Source organism: Gymnodraco acuticeps, unplaced genomic scaffold (genome assembly GCF_902827175.1).
Source record: "Gymnodraco acuticeps unplaced genomic scaffold, fGymAcu1.1, whole genome shotgun sequence".
In the NCBI taxonomy this organism is placed as follows: domain Eukaryota; kingdom Metazoa; phylum Chordata; class Actinopteri; order Perciformes; family Bathydraconidae; genus Gymnodraco; species Gymnodraco acuticeps.
Window position 1 is genome coordinate 3,007,020 of NW_022989947.1, and position 21,312 is coordinate 3,028,331.

At 41.4% G+C, this 21,312-nt stretch overlaps 1 protein-coding gene across 2 annotated transcripts; it reads right to left on the reverse strand.

Moving 5' to 3' along the window:
* Positions 1-719: 719 nt before the first annotated feature.
* On the reverse strand, positions 720-20,457 carry neu1 (neuraminidase 1). 2 transcript variants are annotated; one of them, XM_034210355.1, is made up of 7 exons: positions 20,191-20,457; positions 5,635-5,824; positions 5,048-5,310; positions 3,540-3,722; positions 2,317-2,536; positions 1,816-2,052; positions 720-1,723 (listed from the first exon to the last, which is right to left on the reverse strand). In XM_034210355.1, the coding sequence occupies exons 1-6, from the start codon at positions 20,278-20,280 to the stop codon at positions 1,832-1,834; spliced, it is 1,167 nt and encodes a 388-aa protein (XP_034066246.1). In that variant the 5' UTR covers positions 20,281-20,457; the 3' UTR covers positions 720-1,723; positions 1,816-1,831. The 2 variants fall into 2 exon arrangements, with proteins under 2 accessions (XP_034066246.1, XP_034066247.1); XM_034210356.1 differs by having other exon boundaries at positions 1,808-2,052.
* Positions 20,458-21,312: the final 855 nt, after the last annotated feature.

The window sequence follows — 21,312 nt, forward strand, 5'->3', positions numbered from 1 at the left end:
AGTACATTTACTCAAGTACTTGAGTTAAATATTGTACTTTTACTCCATTACGTTTATTTAGTAACTTTAGTTTCTTTGCAGATATAGAATAATGATTAACAATAAGATCAACACTTAAAAAATACTTAGATACACCTCAATTAAATTCACAATTAGCTGACATTAGTTTCAAGTTAACAGCTTGACAAACACATCAATAGTTATAACCGAAACATTTAATATATGATTCTGAAGTAGGCTAATCTTCATAATGTTACTTTTACATGACTTTTACTTGTAAAAGTAAGCCTATTCCTATGGTTTTCCTACTTTTACTTAAGTAGAAAATCTGACTACAAAGTGCCACCTTTGATTAAATGATCCTTACAAAATCCATACTTGCACGAATTGAAGGTGTACTGTGTCTATTCTGTGGGAAGTGCTTTTAATTGCTTAATTGCATTAGTTATCATGAAAAACAACTTAAAAATAGCCAGATTTTAAGATGTCACCAAAAATGTGTCTTGACAATTTAATTATAATTTAATTGCACATTTTACCACATTTTTTATTTACTGTTTGTATTGATTTATGTTTTGTAATCTGGATTTGGCCATCTGTATTACATGATCAATTTCTAGGCGTAAATGTAGATATGAATTTATCCTTTAATTGAGCAAGTACAAGTCACATTGAGATTTGAACAGTTACAGGCCTAATGCAAAAATAAAGGTAACATATCAGAATCAGAATACCTTTATTCGTCCCACAGAGAGGACATTTACACATACATACAATTTATAACTGTAAAATGTAAAGTACCAATTACTCTATTAAGGCGTCTTTGATGGAGAGGTTTTTGTGAATTCAGGTCAGTGTTGCCTTGCTTAATCATGCATGACAACGGAAATCTGCTCAGCGTTGCCAACAAAGAAAACGTTTTTTAAACTGTTAGAAAAACATGTTTATTACTCAGATGCGTGAAATCAATGTATTGTTACCCTGTGTAAAATTATATAATACAAGGAATAGTTTACATTTTTTTTCAACGAGTTCAGTGCAAAAGAGGACACTTTGGTATCATAATGAGATCATAAAGAGATTCGCTCCTTTTCACGCATATATTCAATCACACAGACCTAATTTTTTTATTATAACTGTTCTTTTTCTCTAAAATACTTCAACAACCCCATAGGAAATACCATATAAGTGCATACGCATGACAAAAGGCTAAACACCATCGTCAAACCGGAAGTGAATCTGACAGCTTGTAAAATTAGCGATTGATGATTGATGATATTTTAATCGTCATCATTTAGTATAATAACGAGATGATGCTGTTCCCTTCAAGACAGTTCGATTCATGTTGCTTAGAAACTAATGTTGAACATTTGTTGTACCTTTCTTGGTCATGTTTTCGTTTTGTGTAGCAACAGGCAACCCACCAATCATTGTAGCTGTACAGAAAACGTTTTTTGGACAAATCCCACACCCAGAAAAATGTACAGTCCATTATTCATACAGTCTCATATATAGTGGGAATCTTAGAGAAAAGAAAGATAAAATATGCAGAACATTTCATTTGTACAATATCACAGGCTAAACACAAACATTCTCATTGTTTCATTGTCGCTCATATTCCCATTTTCAATTTCATAGTGAGTTTAAAAAAGTCTTTATATTTTCGTGAGAAAGTTGTGGGAAATAAACAGCTTCCTTTTCCCTTTCACTCCAAAATTTGAATCTGGGAAACAATCAGAACATGAAATTATAACAAAAGTCAAACTATAGAAATCAGTTTTCATGCCTTTTGATTTTAATTACTTGCCTGCTTACCTTCCACCAACATGCCCTACCGGCCACCATACAGGTGGATCTTGACGAATGAGACAGTCTCGTCATAGTCCTTATAGCCCTTCTCATAGATGACATAGATGAACTTCTGGTCCTCTGCAGAGCCGCTTTTTAGTGATGTCAGGCAGGAGTATGCGCTTGGACCCGACCAAATCTGCATTGCTTGTTTTACCCATGAATGGCCATTATTCATCGACCAACGTAAGGTGAGGTTAATTCCTGAGGGGGAAAAGGCAAGGAGTTATTATGATGTACTGAAGATTTATTTTTACGAAGACGATTTGTCTGATGTAAAGTAAATGAGTGGATTTTTGTTGGCCTATAAGGAAAGCAGCAGCAGTGCAACATAATTGAGTATCTCATTTAACCCACTTTGGAACCTTTCAATCAAGGACTTTTATTTGTAACAGAGTATTTTTACTTTTACATCCAAGTATTAGGGATACATCTGAGGAAAAATAAGATACTCTTAGCTGTTCTTACTGTGTTGATCACTGGAGGGGTTGGTGAAAAAGAGCACTCCGTCTTTCTGCAGAGCTCCAGCAGCTACTGTAGGATCCACCAGCTCAGTGTCAAAGTACAGATCATCTATGGGCAGAGTCAACCCACCGTCATAGCTGCGTACCACTATGCGACAGTTACAGTGGTAGCGGTTCTGGTTTCGAACGTTGATGACAATGGTGCCGTCCGTCAACTCAATCGGCTGCAGAGGAGCAGAGAGAATTAGTCTTTCTTTCTTTATGATATGAACATTTATTATATAATGTTAGATTAATTATAAAACCTTGGAAATGATTGCCATGGAGGCATCACATGACGGCTTAGATAACTGCATGTTTTTACTAAACATTCGTTTGACAGCTGCAAATCTTTTCCCCACTAGAGGGCAGAAGAACTCAACAAAATGCTGAGAGATTATTAGCCCTACTAAAAGTTATTATGGCTAAAGCTGCCTTCACATGACCAGTGAAACCACTCTGCGATGGCTGTGCCGTTGTGTTCTGAGGGAGAAGCCCCACTAGTCGGAAGTGCTATACCCTTGGCGTAGCAGAAAATTGTCACAGAGCGCTGGCTCAAAGATCCAATAATTTCACAAGTCATTTTTCAAAGCTTCTTTTCTGTTTTGTATAAGAAACTTATGATCAACTAATATACTTAAAACCACTAACAGATAAGTCAAGCGTTACTCGACTAAGTAGGATATGCACTCGATTTTTGCTTTGTTTTACTGCATTTAACTCCTGTTGAATTGTTAAAAAAATGCCTTCTAATTTAAGTGTCTGCTGTTTGTTGCTTCAAAGGCAGCATACAGTGGCTTCATCATATAATCTTGTCATATGTTTAATACTTATAAATGCCTACAAACAGCTGATATAAACTGAGTTTATAGGAGCACTGAGACTTATAAAGTACATCCAAAGCTAAAACAGGGTTGCAAAAATGTGTGGCAAATGTGTGGCAAATCTCTGTCAGTTTCACATTACATATAATATTTGATTAGTTGTTAATATAAAAACACACTTATGAATGGCGATATAATATTATAAAGATTTTTAATGTGAATATGTATATATAGTTGTGTGGAGGTATTTGGAAAATGGTGATATTTTAAATTGAACCATTGTGAACATATATGATCATTTTGTCTCAAACTCTCTTAAACCACAAGTGATTTAGTTTCAGTTGACATGGCTGCAGCAATTTACCTGACACTCATCAGGGTTGAAGTCCAGTGCTTTCTTGTTGTGGTTGTAAGGGATGCTTTTCAGCTGGGCGCCATTGTACCAGTTACGTCCGTGGTCATCACTCAGGATGCAAAACACTCCGTCTCCCGCCAATGTCCCATGACCACACACCACCAACCTTCCTTTAGCTGGGTCATGGCGCTTCTGCAGTGCAAAGACACAACAAATGCGGACTCAGCACTCAATAAACAACAGTGTCAAGTTGAATCTTTAAAAAAAAAGGCGTTGATATTAAAAAAAGACAAGATTAATCAAATCAAATCAAGTTTTATTTATATAGCACATTTATAAAGATTTTTGGTCGAGCCAAAGTGCTGTACATAAAATACAAATAGCCTACAGTAGAGACACTTTACAGCAAATACAACAGCACAGATTGTTCAGAATATCAGTATGAGAAAAACGACACCCTCTATCCTTAGACCCTCACATCGTACAAGGAAAAACTTCCAGAGAAAACCCACAGTTTAAGGGGAAAAAATGGGAGAAACCTCAGGGAGAGCAACAGAGGAGGGATCCCTCTCCCAGGACGGACAGACGTGCAATAGATGCCGTGTGTAAATCGAAGAGATAATACAGTTTACAGCATATAGACCGAATGTTAGGAAATGCATGTGTCTGTAATAAGAAGATGAATCCACGAGGATGTCAGCTACAACCCTGTGGAAGCCATCAGGGAAGCAGCATGACGAGACCCAAGGCAGGACCGCAGAGACAGATTCAGCCACGACCCGAAGTCCACGACTTAATCCAAGATTACCATTCCAAAGGGGAGATTTACGACATAAATAATTATGTGCCTGCTCCAAGGGCATGAATATTAAATAAAAGAAACCATTCGAATTATTTACAGTGTCTGACCTTGGGATCCCCCAGTCAGAGCTGGTTGATGTCGCCAGGGAAAATAAAATGTGGGGCTCTCTGCTGGAACTGCTACCCCCGCGACCCGACCACGGATAAGCGGGAGAAGATGGATGGATGGATGGATGGATGACCTGTTGTAGTCTGTCTAATCTGAAGGGTTAGTGCCCTAAAAACTGGCAAAATTCTGCCGAAACATAATGGCTCATAATAGCTATATACAGTAGAAGGGATAAACCACTAATTTACACAATTACAAAAACCTCCCATTTAAATAATAAATTGTGTCTCTGCAAACATTTGACATATAATGCTACTTTATATGCTGACCAGTTTTACAAAACAAGATGTGAATCTAGAACAAATATAATTTTCACTTCCTAATTTGATTGAAGTATCTAGTTTATTCAGTATACAAAAAGCACTTCTTCTTTTCCTGAAGTTAAATCAACTTACAAAATGCATTTGAGAATCAGAGTCAATCACTAAGTTGCTCGCAACAAATCGCAATAAAGTAAATGTGACATTTAGCTTGAATGTTAACTAACTTTATAACTACAAAACAGCTCAGCCACAGCTTCTCACATGAAATGGTTTTGTTGTCTTACCTGAATGCCAAAGCCCGGCCCGGGAACAAAGGCTTTCACTCCCAGCTGAACCGACAGGTTTTTGGGCGGACTCCAGCTGAGGCCGTCATCCAGGCTCTCCAACATCATGGTGCTGGAAGGTTTGCACTGGTATTTATGGAAGCAGATTGAGTAGACCAGAATCACGGAGCCCACTTCCTCGTCCACAACCACCGAGCCCAGATTCAGCCCATCTGGCTTCAAACCATCATCGACTATAAAGGCGGTCGGGGACCATGTGGCCCCTGGAGGGCCAAAGGAGGAAAAGGAGAAGATTCCAGCATATATTCTGACTTCATTTACAGCAAATGTATTACATTCAAGTTTTGTTTTACTTATACAGGTGTGTGTGTGTGTGTGTGTGTGTGTGTGTGTGTGTGTGTGTGTGTGTGTGTGTGTGTGTGTGTGTGTGTGTGTGTGTGTGTGTGTGTGTGTGTGTGTGTGTGTGTGTGTGTGTGTGTGGTGTGTGTGTGTGTGTGTGTGTGTGTGTGTGTGTGTGTGTGTGTGTCTACAGGCTATGTGCTTTTTATGTGTTTATTGTTTTGTATGACTGTCGTGGTCTTCCCTGCCTTTGTCTGTTGACCGCCGCATTGCAACAAACTTTGCTCCTGTGTCACGGGCCGACGCCTTCCTGCCCTCACAAAAGGCCAGTAGGCTTCCTTTGGATGTGAAGGTGATCAGCGGGATCCTGAAGGTGTTCACCTCCCCTTGGGACCCGCTCACCCACAGCAGCTGCTCTTCATACATCAGAGGGTCAATCTGGACAGCAAAGAAAGATTAAGCAGGAAATGAAGAGAGGCTGTCAAAGGGAATGGTTTGAATATAATCAGCTGCCAAAGCAGTTGTAAAAATATATAAAATATGTGTCAGGTGACACAAGCAGGTGATAATCACACTTTAACTTGAGGAAGCCTCTTATGTATTTATCCCAAACAACAAGAGCTTCTGTTTTATATAATGTGGTGGAATGTAAAGTTTTTGGCCTCATACACTCAAGCACTGTACTTAAGTGCAATTTGGAGTTACCTTACTTAAGTGTCTTCATTCTGTCCTACTTTATATGTGTGTACTATATACAAGAGAGAAATAGAGTTAACTTAAGCTTAGAAAAAAGTAGTTCCAACTTCTTTGTAAAACAAAAAGATAATACAAAAAGTGATATGCCAGCCAAAAATGTACTCAATTGAGTTTATTTATATTGTTAAAAGGATCCAGCTGTTCAAGTCATACATTTTGTACCCAAATACAAAATATGTATTTAATATTTTAAGAAAAGGGGGGTCAATTTTAGTAAAGCAATAATACAATAAAGAATATGTATTTCCTTTTATGACACTGTGATGCCCCTGTGGGTTCATCATTAGAGAGGGTGCGGCTGTCTTGTCTGTGCTGTGGTGATTGCATTGATTGCAGTAACTCAGGGCACCTGGGTCTGGTGCCCTGCAGCTATTTAAAGCCTCTCTGCTCCCTCTCTGCTTTCTGATACAGGCACCCGGTGTTGGTTGAGTATGATTTTAGTTATTTCAGTTGTTTTACTTTGTGCACCTCAACATCCTCACACATACATGTTCATGCAATCCTCACCCTGCAATTACATTACTGATACCACTGACGTTCACACCTCATGCTTTACTTGTTTTGCACTTGATTAATTTGGCTTATTTGAATCACTTGCTTTAATAAACATATTTTTCTAACCGTTGATATGGTGTGTCTCCTTGTTGTGGCCTTTTGAGCCAGGGCATAACAAATGGGGGCTCGTCCTATGGGTTATTTGTGGAAAGTTTGGTTAAAAGTTTGTGTAGTGCTCAGAGCTTGGTGTCATTGAGCAGCTGATTAATTGATGTGGTCCAGCTGTGTGCTTGCTTGGCGCTGCTATTTGGGGGACACATCATGTCTTTTGTGTTTCAGGAAGCTTTAGTGTTTGACATGGCGTTAGGTTTTGTGTGCCAATCAGAAGGTAAGATGTTGCTGTTTGTTACGCTTTTGTAAAGGGATTTCTCCGCTAGGCTTAAGTGGCGTTTCCCGTTGTGTTGCGTCTGTTTGGTTTTTTTCATAGTGTTGTGGCAAAGTGGTTAGTGTCAGCTGTTTTCGGACAGCTGTCTCGGGGTCATGTCAGCGTGATTTTGTGGTTTTGCCTGCTTGCAGGTCGCTCCACAACTCCGCTGGGTTCCAGTGCGTAATTAGACTAGGTGAGATTATTAAGATTTTGGTTTGGCAGTTAGGGGGAAATTCTCTGTTGGGTTTGTCTTTTGCCCATGCATGTTGGCAGTTTTACATTTTGCTTTCTGATTGGTTATAGGTAATATATTACGGCTTCTTTTTTGTCGGCGTTTGTGGATGCGCCCTCAGTGTCTTTCTTAGATGATTGCAAGAAGGCGCAGTTGGTCGATATAGCAGAGCATTATTTGCTGTTGTAGGGCGCAAGCGGACAAATGAGATTAAGGCTGTCATCGTGTCGGCTTTGTTTGAGCAGGGGGTGTTGCAGAAGAGTGCGGCAGGGGTCGTGCCGGTAGTGGTCGTGCCGGTAGTGGTTCATTTTCATTTTCAAACCTTTATTTATACAGATAAATCCCATTGAGATCATTGATCTCTTTTTCAAGGGAGACCTGCTCAAGTAGTTCCACATGAAACATAAAAACATAAATAGAACAACAAAAGGACATCATACAGCATCATTTACATAATTAGTTCAGACAGCTGGTTTAACGTTCGAGCAGCAAAAAGAGCTTTTGGCCATGCAGTTTGAGCAGGAGAAATTGAGGTTGGAGAAGTTGCAGTTGAGGTTACGGCAGCAGGCGGTAGAGAAGCGTTTAGAGGTGGAGAAGGTGCTGGAGTTGGAAAATATTAAATGTGAGGTGGAACATGCTAGATTACGGCTGATTGGAGAGGGCAGGCTTGCTTCTGATGGTTTGGCATCAGTTAGTGGCGATCAGTGCTTGAATTGGAATGAAAAAGGTGCCAGTACTCTAAAATCAGCAACTTTTTCAAGTCAATTTTATATATACAGCCCACAAACAAGAATTTGGCTACTATAATGCTGGTGGGTTTGTCTCTTTACTACTGTATATTTTAGAAAGGTTCACTGTACTTAACATTTTTTATGATAGGCAGCGGATATGGCTAAAGCTCAGTAAGGTCAATATTAACTGAAAATATAGCAATCAAAGTCTAGATCTTCTGCTGAAGACACATGAAGCAGAGACCTTTCAGGTGAGAGCCCCTCTGGTGGTGTTCAACATTAATGACAAGGAAACAAAGCTCTGGTCAGAAGCATTTTTTATAAAAAGCTTTAACAAAATTAAGTATTTCTGTACATTTTGAATGCAATCTAACTTTCCAACTCAGAAAACGAAAAACGAAAAAGTGCCAAAAGTCTTCTCACATGGCTGAGCTGCTTTGCAATATACTTCACCACTGAAGAATACAAATATGTATAAAGTAAACTATGATGCAATCTAACTTTCCAACTCAGAAAAATGATAAAGAGCATGAACAAAGAACATGTAAAAACAAATGCAAAATTTGCACAATCTAAAATGAGAAACTGTAACTGCAAGTAACAAAGTCTGAGCCGGTAAAGAGTTACATTGAACACCAAGCTGATCAGATAACTCCCTGGTTGGTCTGAAGTCCTTCTATCTCCAGGATCTGTACAAATCGGCACATTATGCCAAAAGTCTTCTCACTGGGTGAGCTGCTTTGCAATATACTTCACATTGTTAGAAAAGGCTCCAGAAGGCCTTGGGGACATCAGTATCAGGGGCTGGAGCTGGACAGGCTCTTTCATCAGCACTTCTCCTTCCCTTTGCCAGCCAGGACCTCACATACTGTTCCGGATTGAACTGTCCTAGTGATGGTCCATTACATTGAATGAAAACCAGGCTGGACAGTCGGCTGACAGAGAGAGCATTCCTTTTTGCAGTAAGGATATCGTTCATGCAGCTGAATGCCCGCTCACACTCACTAGTGGAGACAGCGATGGTTCGGACTGCTTTCAGTAGAGGCTCCATGGCAGCAGGTGTACGGGATGCCCTGGTTTCCTTGTATTCGCGAAAGCCCTGAACAGTCTCTCTTCTGTCCACTTTCAGCACTTCGCACAAACGTAGCACCTCTACGCCTCCTGGCCATGTAATGGGATTTCTCTTGTGCTGACATGAGAGGAGGTTGTGGAAGTCATTCTGTGTCTCAGATTCTCTACCATACTGCGGAAAAACTGACCTGCATGAATCTGTACAAGCCTGCCATTCTCACGCAGGGCAACACCCTTGAAGGACTTCTCAGCTAGAGCTGTATGAACTGTAGTCATGTGTGGGCCAGGCATGGTGACCATGGATTCAAAAACTCGTATTTCTCGAGTTAAGAGCCTATCTGCTGTAGGCAGTGTCATCTCTCTTTTTTGGAGTTGCCGAGAGAGGTCGCTGAGCTCTGTGAGCGCATCGTACATCAGTCCCAGATTGCTGACAAACGTTGCAGATGTGAGCACATCATCCAGGCCCTTGTACTTTGCTCTGTCTCTGGAATCCCTGCTCGTGGTCGTTTGCAGCATTTGTGAAGTGATCATGAAGCACTCGGTAGTTTTCCCAGACTGCTCTGACGCTCCTTTCACTTGAAGCCACCCAGCGGATGGACAAAACACGCCCTATCACCAGGAGACGCTGTCCGACTGCTTGCGCACACTGCGCTAACTGCCTCTGATTTTTGGGGGAGGCATGGAACAAGGAATAGAGTTTGTCAAAAAAGATCTGGAAATGATTGAGCCCTGAGACCTCCTTGACCACATCCCCAACTGCCAGCTCTAGACGATGATTGGAGCAGTGCCACACAAACAGGCTTGGGAATTTACTACACAACTGGGTAGCAACGCCTGTTCTCTTCCCTAGCATGACTGAAGCCCCATCACATGCAAAAGAAACGAAACACTGACCTAAAAAGTCCTCGTTAAAATCTCTTCCAAGACACTCCATTAACGCCTTTGTGATGTCATCAGCCGTTGTTCCATCCAACTCGATCAGCTCCCAAAAAACGTTTCGGGCTCAGCATCAGCTAATGCTGAGCGTAGACACACAACAAGCACCGTTTTACCACTAATAGTGGTAGATTCATCGACCAAAACACAGAGTTTTCTTTGGTTTTCTGTAATGTCTTTTGCCATTTTTTTTTCTTCAGCTCATGAGCTATGTGGTCGATGATTTCGCCACAGGTTTTATTGGAGTGCAAAACCCTGCCCACGTTCAGCCCATTCAGTTTCTGTACATTCAAATCAATTGGCATGTCTGTGAATGGCCGGCTATGTTTGCCAATTTTATATGCCGTTCTAAAAACTCTGATAGTGGTGTCTAATTCAGATTTATGCATAGACTGCACTTGATGTTGAATAGTTTCACGTGAAGCAGATGTAAGGATGTCAGCAGCTTTTACATGGGCTTGTGATTCTTTATGTTCTTTGATTTTTTTTTCTCAGGCTAGCTTGTTGTTTGCCCTTGTCAACACCGAAATGAGACACTGCACACTCACCCCATTCAGTTGACAGTTTCAGTCCTTGTCCAGTGTGTATTCCCAAAGATTTGACATCTCTGCATATCCGACATCCTAGCTTCTTATCTTTAAGAAGGAGCCATGCATTGGTCTTGCAAAAATATTGCACCTGGTCCGTTGTCCAGCAGTCAGGTGCATCGCTTTGCCCGGTGTTGGTGGTGGCAGTTGAGCCAGCAGCAGCTAACGTTAGAGGCTCTGGAGGAGGCGGCGGAGCTAGTGCTAATGCACTAGAACTTGGAGCAGGAGGATCAACCAAAGAAAGCTCCCCATCAGACACAATTTCCAACACAGGCACAGCATTCTCTGTATTTGAAGTTTCTTCCGGCGACAACCGCTGTCTTTTTGCACTTTTATTAATCCACGCTAACATTTTAGAAATGCTAATTTGTGACGTGACTTGCTTTCCTTCTCTCGGGGGCGTGCCTGCTCTGTTCTATCACTCTACATAGCCACCCACTGGGGGGGGTGGGAGTTGCACTGCATAAACACAACACACGTGCATCTAGGTATGTAAATTGTAAAGCATTAAAACATGGTTTTACTAACAGTTTTCAGTATGTTGTTACTTCGGCATTATTATTATTATTATTTTGAAACGTGTATTACTATTAAATCACGGTCAAATAGGTTAATTTTGACATAGTCGTTTCCACCACAGTATTTACATGGAGAAGATAAGCCCCGCCCCCTCTCCAGCACGTTCTGTTTGAATGACAGGAGTAAACAGCTGACAGCCGCTGTGAAACTCCAGCGGTTAGAGCGATGAGAATGTCCGTTCGGCACCTCATGACGCATCTACTGAGTACCGGGTGGCTGTATATATATATATATGTATATGTGTATATATATGTATATATATGTGTATATATGTATATGTATATATATGTGTATATATAGATATGTATATAGATGTATAATAAGAACGGCGGGAGAGTGATGAGTACCGCCAGCATGCCGGTACTGAGCAAGAAGTGCCGGTACTCCATGGGTCAGAACCAGAAGTGCCGGTACTGCGTACCGGTGAGTACCGGCCCAATTCCAGCACTGGTGGCGATGTTATTTCTAACTTGCGGTTGGTGCCAACGTTTAATGAGCGTGACCCTGACATTTTTTTTCACCCTATTTGAACACGTAGAAGCGGCAAGAAACTGGTCAGATTCGGACAGAGTGCTGTTACTTCAGTGTGTACCAACCCACCCAGTCTCATAAAACGTGTAATAACTACGTTGATCCACAACGTAGGACGTAGTATTTCTACAAAAACGCCTCTGAAATTGTAAGATCCCTACATTTTTTTTTCACCATTCAATCCAATGGCTGGCGTCTATGTCACGTGATCTTCAAATTTCTCCCTGCAGAAAAAAAAACATGGCCGAACTTCGTTTTATTCTCGGTGTAAAATGCCTATTTTAAAGTTAGTTTGGCCATTCAAATGCGTTTTGATGTCATGTGATGCGAGAAATATGAGTTGTTATTTCAGATTATGTGTGCAGTGGATGTACATGATCTTTAGTTGCTAGTTATTACGAAGATTACTTAGGAAATTGTGTCTGTACAACGTTTTCATTGTCACCAAGGTGGTTGCTAGGGATGCTGCTATCGATATTATTTATGTTATGTTGTGTAACTGTTTAATGGTGTTATCTTTATTGCTACCCCCTTCCCCGTCAATGTATAGTGTTGGTCCACAGCGCAAACTTATTAGTTTAACAAAATCCGCAACACAAGTTGGAGTCCGTCAGGACCGAGGGTCGGAGCAGCTCATTTGCTTTACAGAATATTACACCCGGAAGGAAGTATTCTCTCCGCTTCGCTTGACAAACCCCGTGATAGTCCTCAAGCTCTGTGATTGGAGAGTGTGCCGAGCGTCGAACAGCACGTGAAATGGGATGGAACCACGGCAGACTGTCCAAAACTGGATTTGAACGGGTCCCCCCCCTCCCCCACCCCGTCCCCAAACTACACATGCTGGCTATAGTGTTTCGCAACATGTTCTATGGCACGTCTCTACTGGGAGTTGTAGTTTTAAAAGACGTTTTTGTATTTCCCATAATAAGAAGTTGCCAGTATTAAACTGTACATCCCTGGAGGTTTAGGGGATAGGAAACACTCAAATGTAAAACATATAATTAATAAATGGGTGAAAATTGCTTGTGCCCATAATGGGCAGCATTAATATATATATATATATATATATATATATATATACATGCCAGCTAAGGTCAGAAGAGCTTTATTTAACAACGGGTATTATGTTTGTGACCCCTCCTGTTGTTAATTGATAATGCCTGAAACATGCACTTGTCAAGGTTCAGAGGCACATTTTGCAAATATGGCAGTATAGCCATCGATCATCTTAAGATAAGATATACTTTATTGATCCCAAGTTGGAAACATTTGCGTTACATCAGCATGTGTAACAGTTGTAAATATGCAGTGGTGTTTATTTGTAAATCATTTAGTATAATCACACAAATTCTGTGTTTTATATTTAATAATTCTGTTCTTTATTTATTGATTGTTCAATACCTGACAAGGCCGGAGATGAAAAACGTTGGTCGCAGGTTCCTCAACAGTGCATTACAAGACATCTATCAATATGTGTGTATACCTCCACCATTAAACTGTCGTATTCTGCACATTTCTTATACTATCTACATACATCTTATATAAGAGTATAATACATATGTATAATATCAGTTCAAATAAGTGCTTCAACATAGTTAACATTGCTGGAGGTATACACAAAGTTTTTCATTCATTGCATAACTACACCGTTTGTGTATATATGTCAATAAACCTTAGAAAATCTTGAAAGGGATGTGCCAAATAGTCATTATATGCAGTCTTTAATTAACTATTAGTAGAGAATAACGAGTAATGGATATACTTTATAGGGATCCTATTAATATCTAATAATGAAATTCAATAACATGCTTTAACCAACCTTTATATCAGCTGTGCACCTTTATGGTGTGTATATATACAGCCTATCTACCAATTGGATCAAATATAAAAGTCAGCCGAATTAGTGTTGATACTGCAAGGAGACGTATTGTGTGAAAAGAAATGTAAGATGTTGTTTAATGGCTGATATATTTATGATCCATGTCACGTTTTCAGTGTTGGCGGCAGTTCCTCATGTTTGTCTAGAAGTCTTCTCATCAGGGCTCTATAAATAGAGAACTACGGCATATATTTAATGCAGCCGAACCGTGTATTACAATGCCGTTATGGGATGACTTTCAAAGAGAAAAGCAAGCACACCCAGAATAAAGTATTTTCGGTCTGTTTCCGGTATTTGTTTATAACTATGTGCTGGGAGATGTGAGACTGGAATTGCACAGGGGAAAATAACATATCTATGCTACAATTTTAGATGCGGATGTTGTTAAACTAATACGTTTACACTATACATTGACGGGGAAGGGGGTAGCAATAAAGATTATACCATTAAACTGTTACACAACATAACAGAAATAATATCGATAGCAGCGTCACTAGCAACCACCTTGGTAACAATGAAAACGTTGTATCGACACAATTTCCTGAAGTAATCTTCGTGATGACTAGCAAACTAAAGATCATGTACATCCACTGCACAAATAATCTGAAATAACTCATCAAATGACATCAAAACGCATTTTAATGGCCAAACTAACTTTAAAATAGTCATTTTACACCGAGAATAAAACGAATTTCGGCCATTTTTTTTTTTCTGCAGGGAGAAATTTGAAGATCATGTGACATAGACGCCTGCCATTGGAATGAATGGTGAAAAAAAACGTAGGGATCTTACAATTTCAGAGGCGTTTTTGTAGAAATACTACGTCCTACGTTGTGGACCAACGTAGTTATTATACGTTTTTTTTTACGAGACTGGGTTGTGTGTACTCACTGGCGAGCACAAGAGGCCTATTCTATGGTGGCCCTGAAGTGCGAGACACCACAGCATGAATTAATGCTTTGACAAGTCTGCAGACAAGACGGCAGGCGAAAAGCTTTTAAAATGCGTGTTTCTATGGGCTCAGAACAGTCTCATAATACACACGTGCACACAGAAGGATTCACACTTGTATTTCATGATCCGCAAAAGGATTCACACATGTGTTTCCGGATCCACACTTGTGTTTTTCAATGCACACACAAATGTGTTCCGTTTCATATACATGTAAATAAAATCCAAATACAGAAAACAGTTTTACATATGTATTTCTGATCCTCACATATTTGTTTTCCGTTTAAAACCTCTGCACATGCAAACACAAACCACTTTCTGTGCACGGATCGCTGTGCATGGATCGCTGTGCATTTTTTTTTTTAGACTCCCCTGACGGTCAGCGGATTCGTACTTGTAATTTTTTCTATCTATAACCAATCAGATGTCTCCTTTATTCTAAGCCAATCACATGAGCGCGCCCCCACGAGGGTATGATGTATTGCGTTCATGACACTTCATATACGCATTTTACGTATTCAGCTCGCTAAACAGAGGGCGGAGCTTCAGGTGATCATGTAGAGCTGCGTGTCTTCGTCAGACTCAGCAGCTGATCTGATCTCTCTCGTCCGGTTACACTTCACTCGCGTTTATGTCCATATCGATCAGATCCAGCTCTCCTGATCGGCCTTTATAGAGAGCACCGATCAAACTATTAAGAGTGAATATCGGCAGATAATGACCGGCGGGGCTCCCCCCGTTGACAGTTCACTGTCTAGCACTGGCTTTGTAGTGCACTGATCGATTAGGCTAAGCTAACCTAGCTGCTCCCTCCACACTCACAACAACTTCATGCAGACATAAATAAAGCAGCTGTATTCGCCATACAGGAAACACACATTTAAAACTGTTTTGCCTGCCGTTATTGTGTACACAAGCATTCATCAATGGTTCGGAAAGTGGCGCTGTACCTTAATAATATAACTTTAAGCTTGTATTTGCGTGCATTTCCTGTTCGGAAAGTAGCAATGTACTGAGAGTGGACTAGAGGTGTCCTGACATTAGTGCCTGCAGGCAGGCTCCATGGACCTGTCAGCTCCCGACTGCGCAAAATGAACGTCATGAATGCAAGAAATCTACCCTCGTGGGGGCGCGCTCATGTGATTGGCTTAGAATTGAGGAGACATCTGATGATGACATAAATGATTTACCATCTGTATGTCCTGACACAAACATCCAAATGTATGCAGATGACACTGTAATATGTACATGGAAGCAATATGACACAAGTGGCTAATGAACTGACAAACACCATGGTTCATGTAACAACTTGGTTGGAACAATGCTGTTTGCAACTAAATATTTGTAAAACAGTATGCATCTTCTTCACCAAAACAAAGTCCTCTTGTGTTGCACCAGATATTTTTGTACCAGGGGAGAGGCTACAGGTGGTGTCACAATACAAGTACCTTGGAGTCATGATTGATTCAACACTCAATTTCAAGGCTCAGGTTAAAAACAAATATGTAATGGGGTCAAATTCAGTCTGTCGAATTTTAGGTTCACCAGAGATTACATGTCAATTGAGGCATCTCTGATGTACACACACTATGGTTCTCTCACACATCACCTATTGTTTAACTACCTGGTCACATGCCAGTACAACAACATTAAAACCACTGGAGTCATTGTACAAACAAACACTCAAATACCGGACAAAACAATCTGTTTTTTCGCATTACGGCGGTGATGCGGTTTTAAATGGAAAACAAATGTGTGGATCAAAAATACATGTGTTAAACTTTTTTCTGTATTTGGATTTTATTTACATGTATATGAAACGGAACACATTTGTGTGTGCATTGAAAAACACAAGTGTGGATCCGGAAATACAAGTGTGAATCCTTCTGTGTGTATTATGAGACTGTTCTGAGCCCATAGTTTTCTGAATCGGATCGATCAGGCTAAACTAGCCTGTAGCTGCTCCGTCCACACTCACAACATCATACAGACATAAATAAAGCAGCGACTGTATTCGCCATGACATGGACAGTCTGTGGTTTGTACATGTTTAACTTCTGTCCAGTTTCTGAACTGATATGAGGAGCTGTGAGCTCTGAGTGTGTGCTAATTACGGCTGATGTGTTGGGCGATATTGCGCTGTCAGGTGCTGACCAATTACGAAGCGTCATTTATTGACTGGCAGCAAAAACAACCAATCACAGCAGTGCTTCTCTGGCTGGCTCTGTCCAATCACAAACAAGAAGTGTTCTCCCTAAAGGAATACCCTTTCCGTCCAATGTGAAATGCTGTTGTGTTTTCTGAAATGCTGTTGTGTTTTCTGAAATGCTGTGGTGTCTTGCACTTCAGGGCCACCGTACTATTCAGCTATTTGTGGCGAAAATGCTTTGGACTATGCTAGAGTAAAATCAGTGGTGTTAAAATCATACGAACTGGTTCCTGAAGCGTATCGTCAAAAGTTCAGAAGTTTGGTCAAGGGGGATAAGCAGGCAAATGTGGAGTTTATCCGTGATTTAGCCTACTTCTCATTTTCAGCGGTGGTGCGCGGCAGCAAAGGTTGCCAGTTTTAACGGTCGTTGTGAGCGGATTGTATTGGAACAGTTTAAAGATGTTATCCCTCAGCGTGTGGCCACTTATGTAAATGAGCAGAAGCCTTCCACCGCGCTTAGAGCTGCCAAATTAGCGGATGATTTTGTGTTGACGCATAAGGGCAGTTTTACAGAGAAGTGTTCTAGGGGTGATTTGAGACATGGAGAAGATGGTGGCTATTCCCGCGGTGGTGCAAAGTTTTCACCAGGCTCCTCCCGTAGATTTGCAGGTCCGGGGCGACCCGAGGGCGCCAGAGTGGGCCAATGTAATTATTGCAGAGGAGAGGGTTACGGCCCCTACACACGGCGGCGTGCGTTGCCGCTTCAACGCTTCTGCCCATTCACTTTGAATGGGGTGACGTCACGATTCGCCGAACATTGTGGGAGCAAAGCGTAGCTTCTCTCGCGGTGCTCGCTGCAAAAGTAGAGCAATGTTCTACTTTTGCCGCCTCGACGGAGGCGTCAGCCAATCAAATCCCGCATATGCAAATCTGACAGTTCAAGCGCTAGACAATCAAACCGTGTGTATGTTGGGAGAGCCAGACCGCAGTTATTTCCCATATGTCAAAAAATTTAGGAGAAAATTATCGTGGCGGTAGGGAATCACCCGGTATATGACCAGTCCCTCTTTACATACAGGGATACAAACCGGAGGAGCCAGGCATGGGGGGGAGGTGGCAGAGACAGTGGGTGACACTGGTAGGTTTTTGCCTGTTTGGGGAGTTTATATCCAGTGTACTTCGTTTGAATGGACAGCTAGCAAGCATAGACAGTATATTTAGCCAGCATGGATGTAGCATGAATGCTTTGCTTTGTATGTCCGGGGCGGGACATTCATGTGATTGGTTGTTGCTCGCGTTGACTCCCCAAGCTCAAGATACGCCCACCGCCAAGCGGCAACGCACGCCGCCGTGTGTAGGGGCCGTTACGGCCCGTCCACACAGCGGCGTGCGTTGAAGCCTCCAACGCTTCTGCCCATTCACTTTGAATGGGGTGACGTCACTTTTAGCCGAACTGCATTTTGGGAAGCGACGTGGAGCGTTGCTGGCTTCAAAAGTCGAGCAATGTTCAACTTTTGACGCCTCGACGGAGGCGTCAGCCAATGAAATCCCGTTTATGCAAATCTGCCAGTACAAGCGCTAGCCAATCAAACCGCGTGTATGCTGGGAGAGACTACGCAGGTCATTTCCTCATATTCCAAAAAAATGGAGGGAAAATTCATTATAGCGGTAGTGAATCACCCGGTGCTGTATGATCAGTCTCTGTTCATCTACCGGGATACAAACCGGAGGAGCGAGGCATGGAGGGAGGTGGCAGAGACAGTGGATAAAACTGGTAGGTTTTCGCCTGTTTGGGGATTTTATATCCAGTTTACTTCGTTTTAACATTGCTATTGCTTTGTATGTCGGGGGCGGGAGATTCATGTGATTGGTTGTTGGTCGCGTTGCTCGCAAAAAATCCCCAAGCTTCAGATACGCCCACCTCCAAGCGTCAACGCATGCCGCTGTGTGGACGGGCCGTCATTGGAAGGATCAGTGTCCATTGCTGGAACCTGAGGGGAAGCCTTGTTTTTCATCACATGCTCCAGCCATGTGTTCTGCCATTTTGGTTAAAAAGCCGTTGGGTGTAGGATCGGGCATGGTGCCTGATAAGAAGCCGGTTCGTGCCGACCCGGATGTGGGTTCTGGTTGAGCCGTTCATCACGGAAGCTGTTGTAGGCCTATCCATCAGTAGTCGGTAGTGACAAGTAGCTTATGTTCCGATTAAGGTGTTGCGTGACACAGCAGCTAGATACTCATTTATTGTTGAGTCAGTGTTGCCTTTTTTTTGTCAAGAGCCAGAGACGGGGGATTTTGTGCTGATGAGGGGCATGGAGATGGGCTTGATTCCTGTGCCACGGCTTACAATAGTGCTGGAGTGTGGGCTGGTGCAGGGAGTTGTGCCTATCGGTGTGCGTCCCGCATTGCCACTCGATGGGTAGCCTATGATTTTGGGCAACGATCTCTCTGGTAGTGCTGTGTCACTGCCTGTGGTGGTTTCCAGGCCGGTGGCATCTGGGGAGCCAGATGAGAGCGGTTTGCAGTTTCCAAGTGTGTTTCCAGTTTGTGCTGTGACGCGTGCGCAGACCGGTAAAATGTCTGCTGACCCGACCCGCCTGTTTCGGAGTGTAGCAAAAGCAATGGTGAACATGTGGTCTCACTGCCTGATCTCCCTTCGTCTGTGTCAAAGGGGGACTGGGTGAGGAGTCAGAAGGACGATCCATCTCTTTCTGCTCTGTTGACTGAGTTGTTGCCGGAAAAGAAGGTCAGAGACGTAGCCCAGGGTCACTTTGTTCAGGAGGGACTTCCAGGGCTCATTTTGGCGTCCAGGGAAGTCGTGCAGGAAAGTACAGGGTTCAGCCCTAGTGATTTGGTCTTTGGGCATACGGTGCGTGGTCCGTTAGCTGTTACATTACATTATTTATTATTACATTACATTGCATTTAGCTGACGCTTTTATCCAAAGCGACTTACAATAAGTACATTCGACCAGGAAGACACAACCTTGAAGAAAACAGAATCATATAAGTACATCAGGTTTCATAGAGCCAAACATTTCAAGTGCTACTCAACTGGCTTTAGATAAGCCAGTCCTTTATTAGTATATAAGTGCTTTGTTAATAAATCTATCGCTCGAAGTGGAGTCGAAAGAGATGAGTTTTCAGTTTGCGCCGGAAGATGTGCAAGCTATCTGCTGTCCTGATGTCTAGGATGGGTTGGTTGAGAGTGAGCCACCTAGGAATTTAGTGGACTATGTACATGGTTTTTGTCATCGCCTGTATGTAGCAGTGGAAATGGCAAGGAAAAATGTAGCTGGTGATCGGGCAGATAAAATAAAATAGTTCAATACTAATACCACCACATGTGAAAAAAATGCATGCATATGCTGCAAAAATGAAAAATATAAAGCCACAAAACTTCAATTAAATCAAGCTGAAATAACACATTTGTCCGTTTCATCAACATGTGTGCCAACAGCTCGATGTTTTCAGTCTACTGTACCTGATCAGGGCTGAAGGAACACACACAGGGACTCAACACAACGGAGAGAAGTGTCCACAGAGCAGCGAGCCGGCAGCTTCCTGTCTCCATGTTAGACTCTAAAAGACTCTTCTGTATTCCGACAGAGAAATAACATTAAAGTACAGATGGTCCGTTTAAAGTGCATCCACGAAAACAACAAACCGACTGAGATAACGGGCGGAAATGCTCTGCGAAACTGGCTCATCCACAAAATACTTCCAGCTCAGGTCATGTGACCAAGGTAGAGCTCACATGACTAGCGGCAGTGTCATACCCATGTGTCATACCGGTCACTACCCGATCTGCAGCCCTGCCCTATCAGGAAGTGATTTGTTGTTTTTCATTCGGGTAAATTAGTGCAATGTAGGAAAACAGTCTACAAAAAACAATATAAATGAACATACACAAGAGATGTATTTAATGAGATATTATATTGAAAAATTGGCATAAATATATAGCTTAGTTACAACAGGATTATGAATGCTTTTATAACATTTTAATTTCTTAAAGAATTTCATTATATTGGCCTAAAGGTAAAACTGGGCCAAATAAATTACATATTGTTTAAAGATGGAGAAATTAGGATTGTTATTCCATTTGATCTTGCTATTTATTCATTGTATTTAGTTTTGTATTATACTTTTCTGTAATGTTTTTGTATGTTGCATCGTATAAGAATTTATTGTGTTTTTAGACACGTTTGCTGTACGTCGCATTTAAAATAAAAATGCATTTCTAACCAATAAAGCATTGGCAAAAGACGAGTTGTTCGATGTGATTATCCAATGGATTTACTGTATATTCTGTTTAGATTTGTTTTGCTATCTTTTTAACTTTATTTTATTTATTAATTTATTTAACAGGGACAATGCACATTAATGAACATTTCTGTAAATGTGCCAGAGTTAGCCAAGAGGCTATTTTTCATCTGTAGTCCCTGGACAGATTTTAAAAGTCAACCTAAAACACATTTCATTTTAGACAAGTAAATACAATACATTTAAAACATGCAACATACATTACTGGGATACTTAAATAAAACATTTTAAAATACAGAACATTAAAACAAAACAAATAAAACAAAACAAAAGAACATGTTAA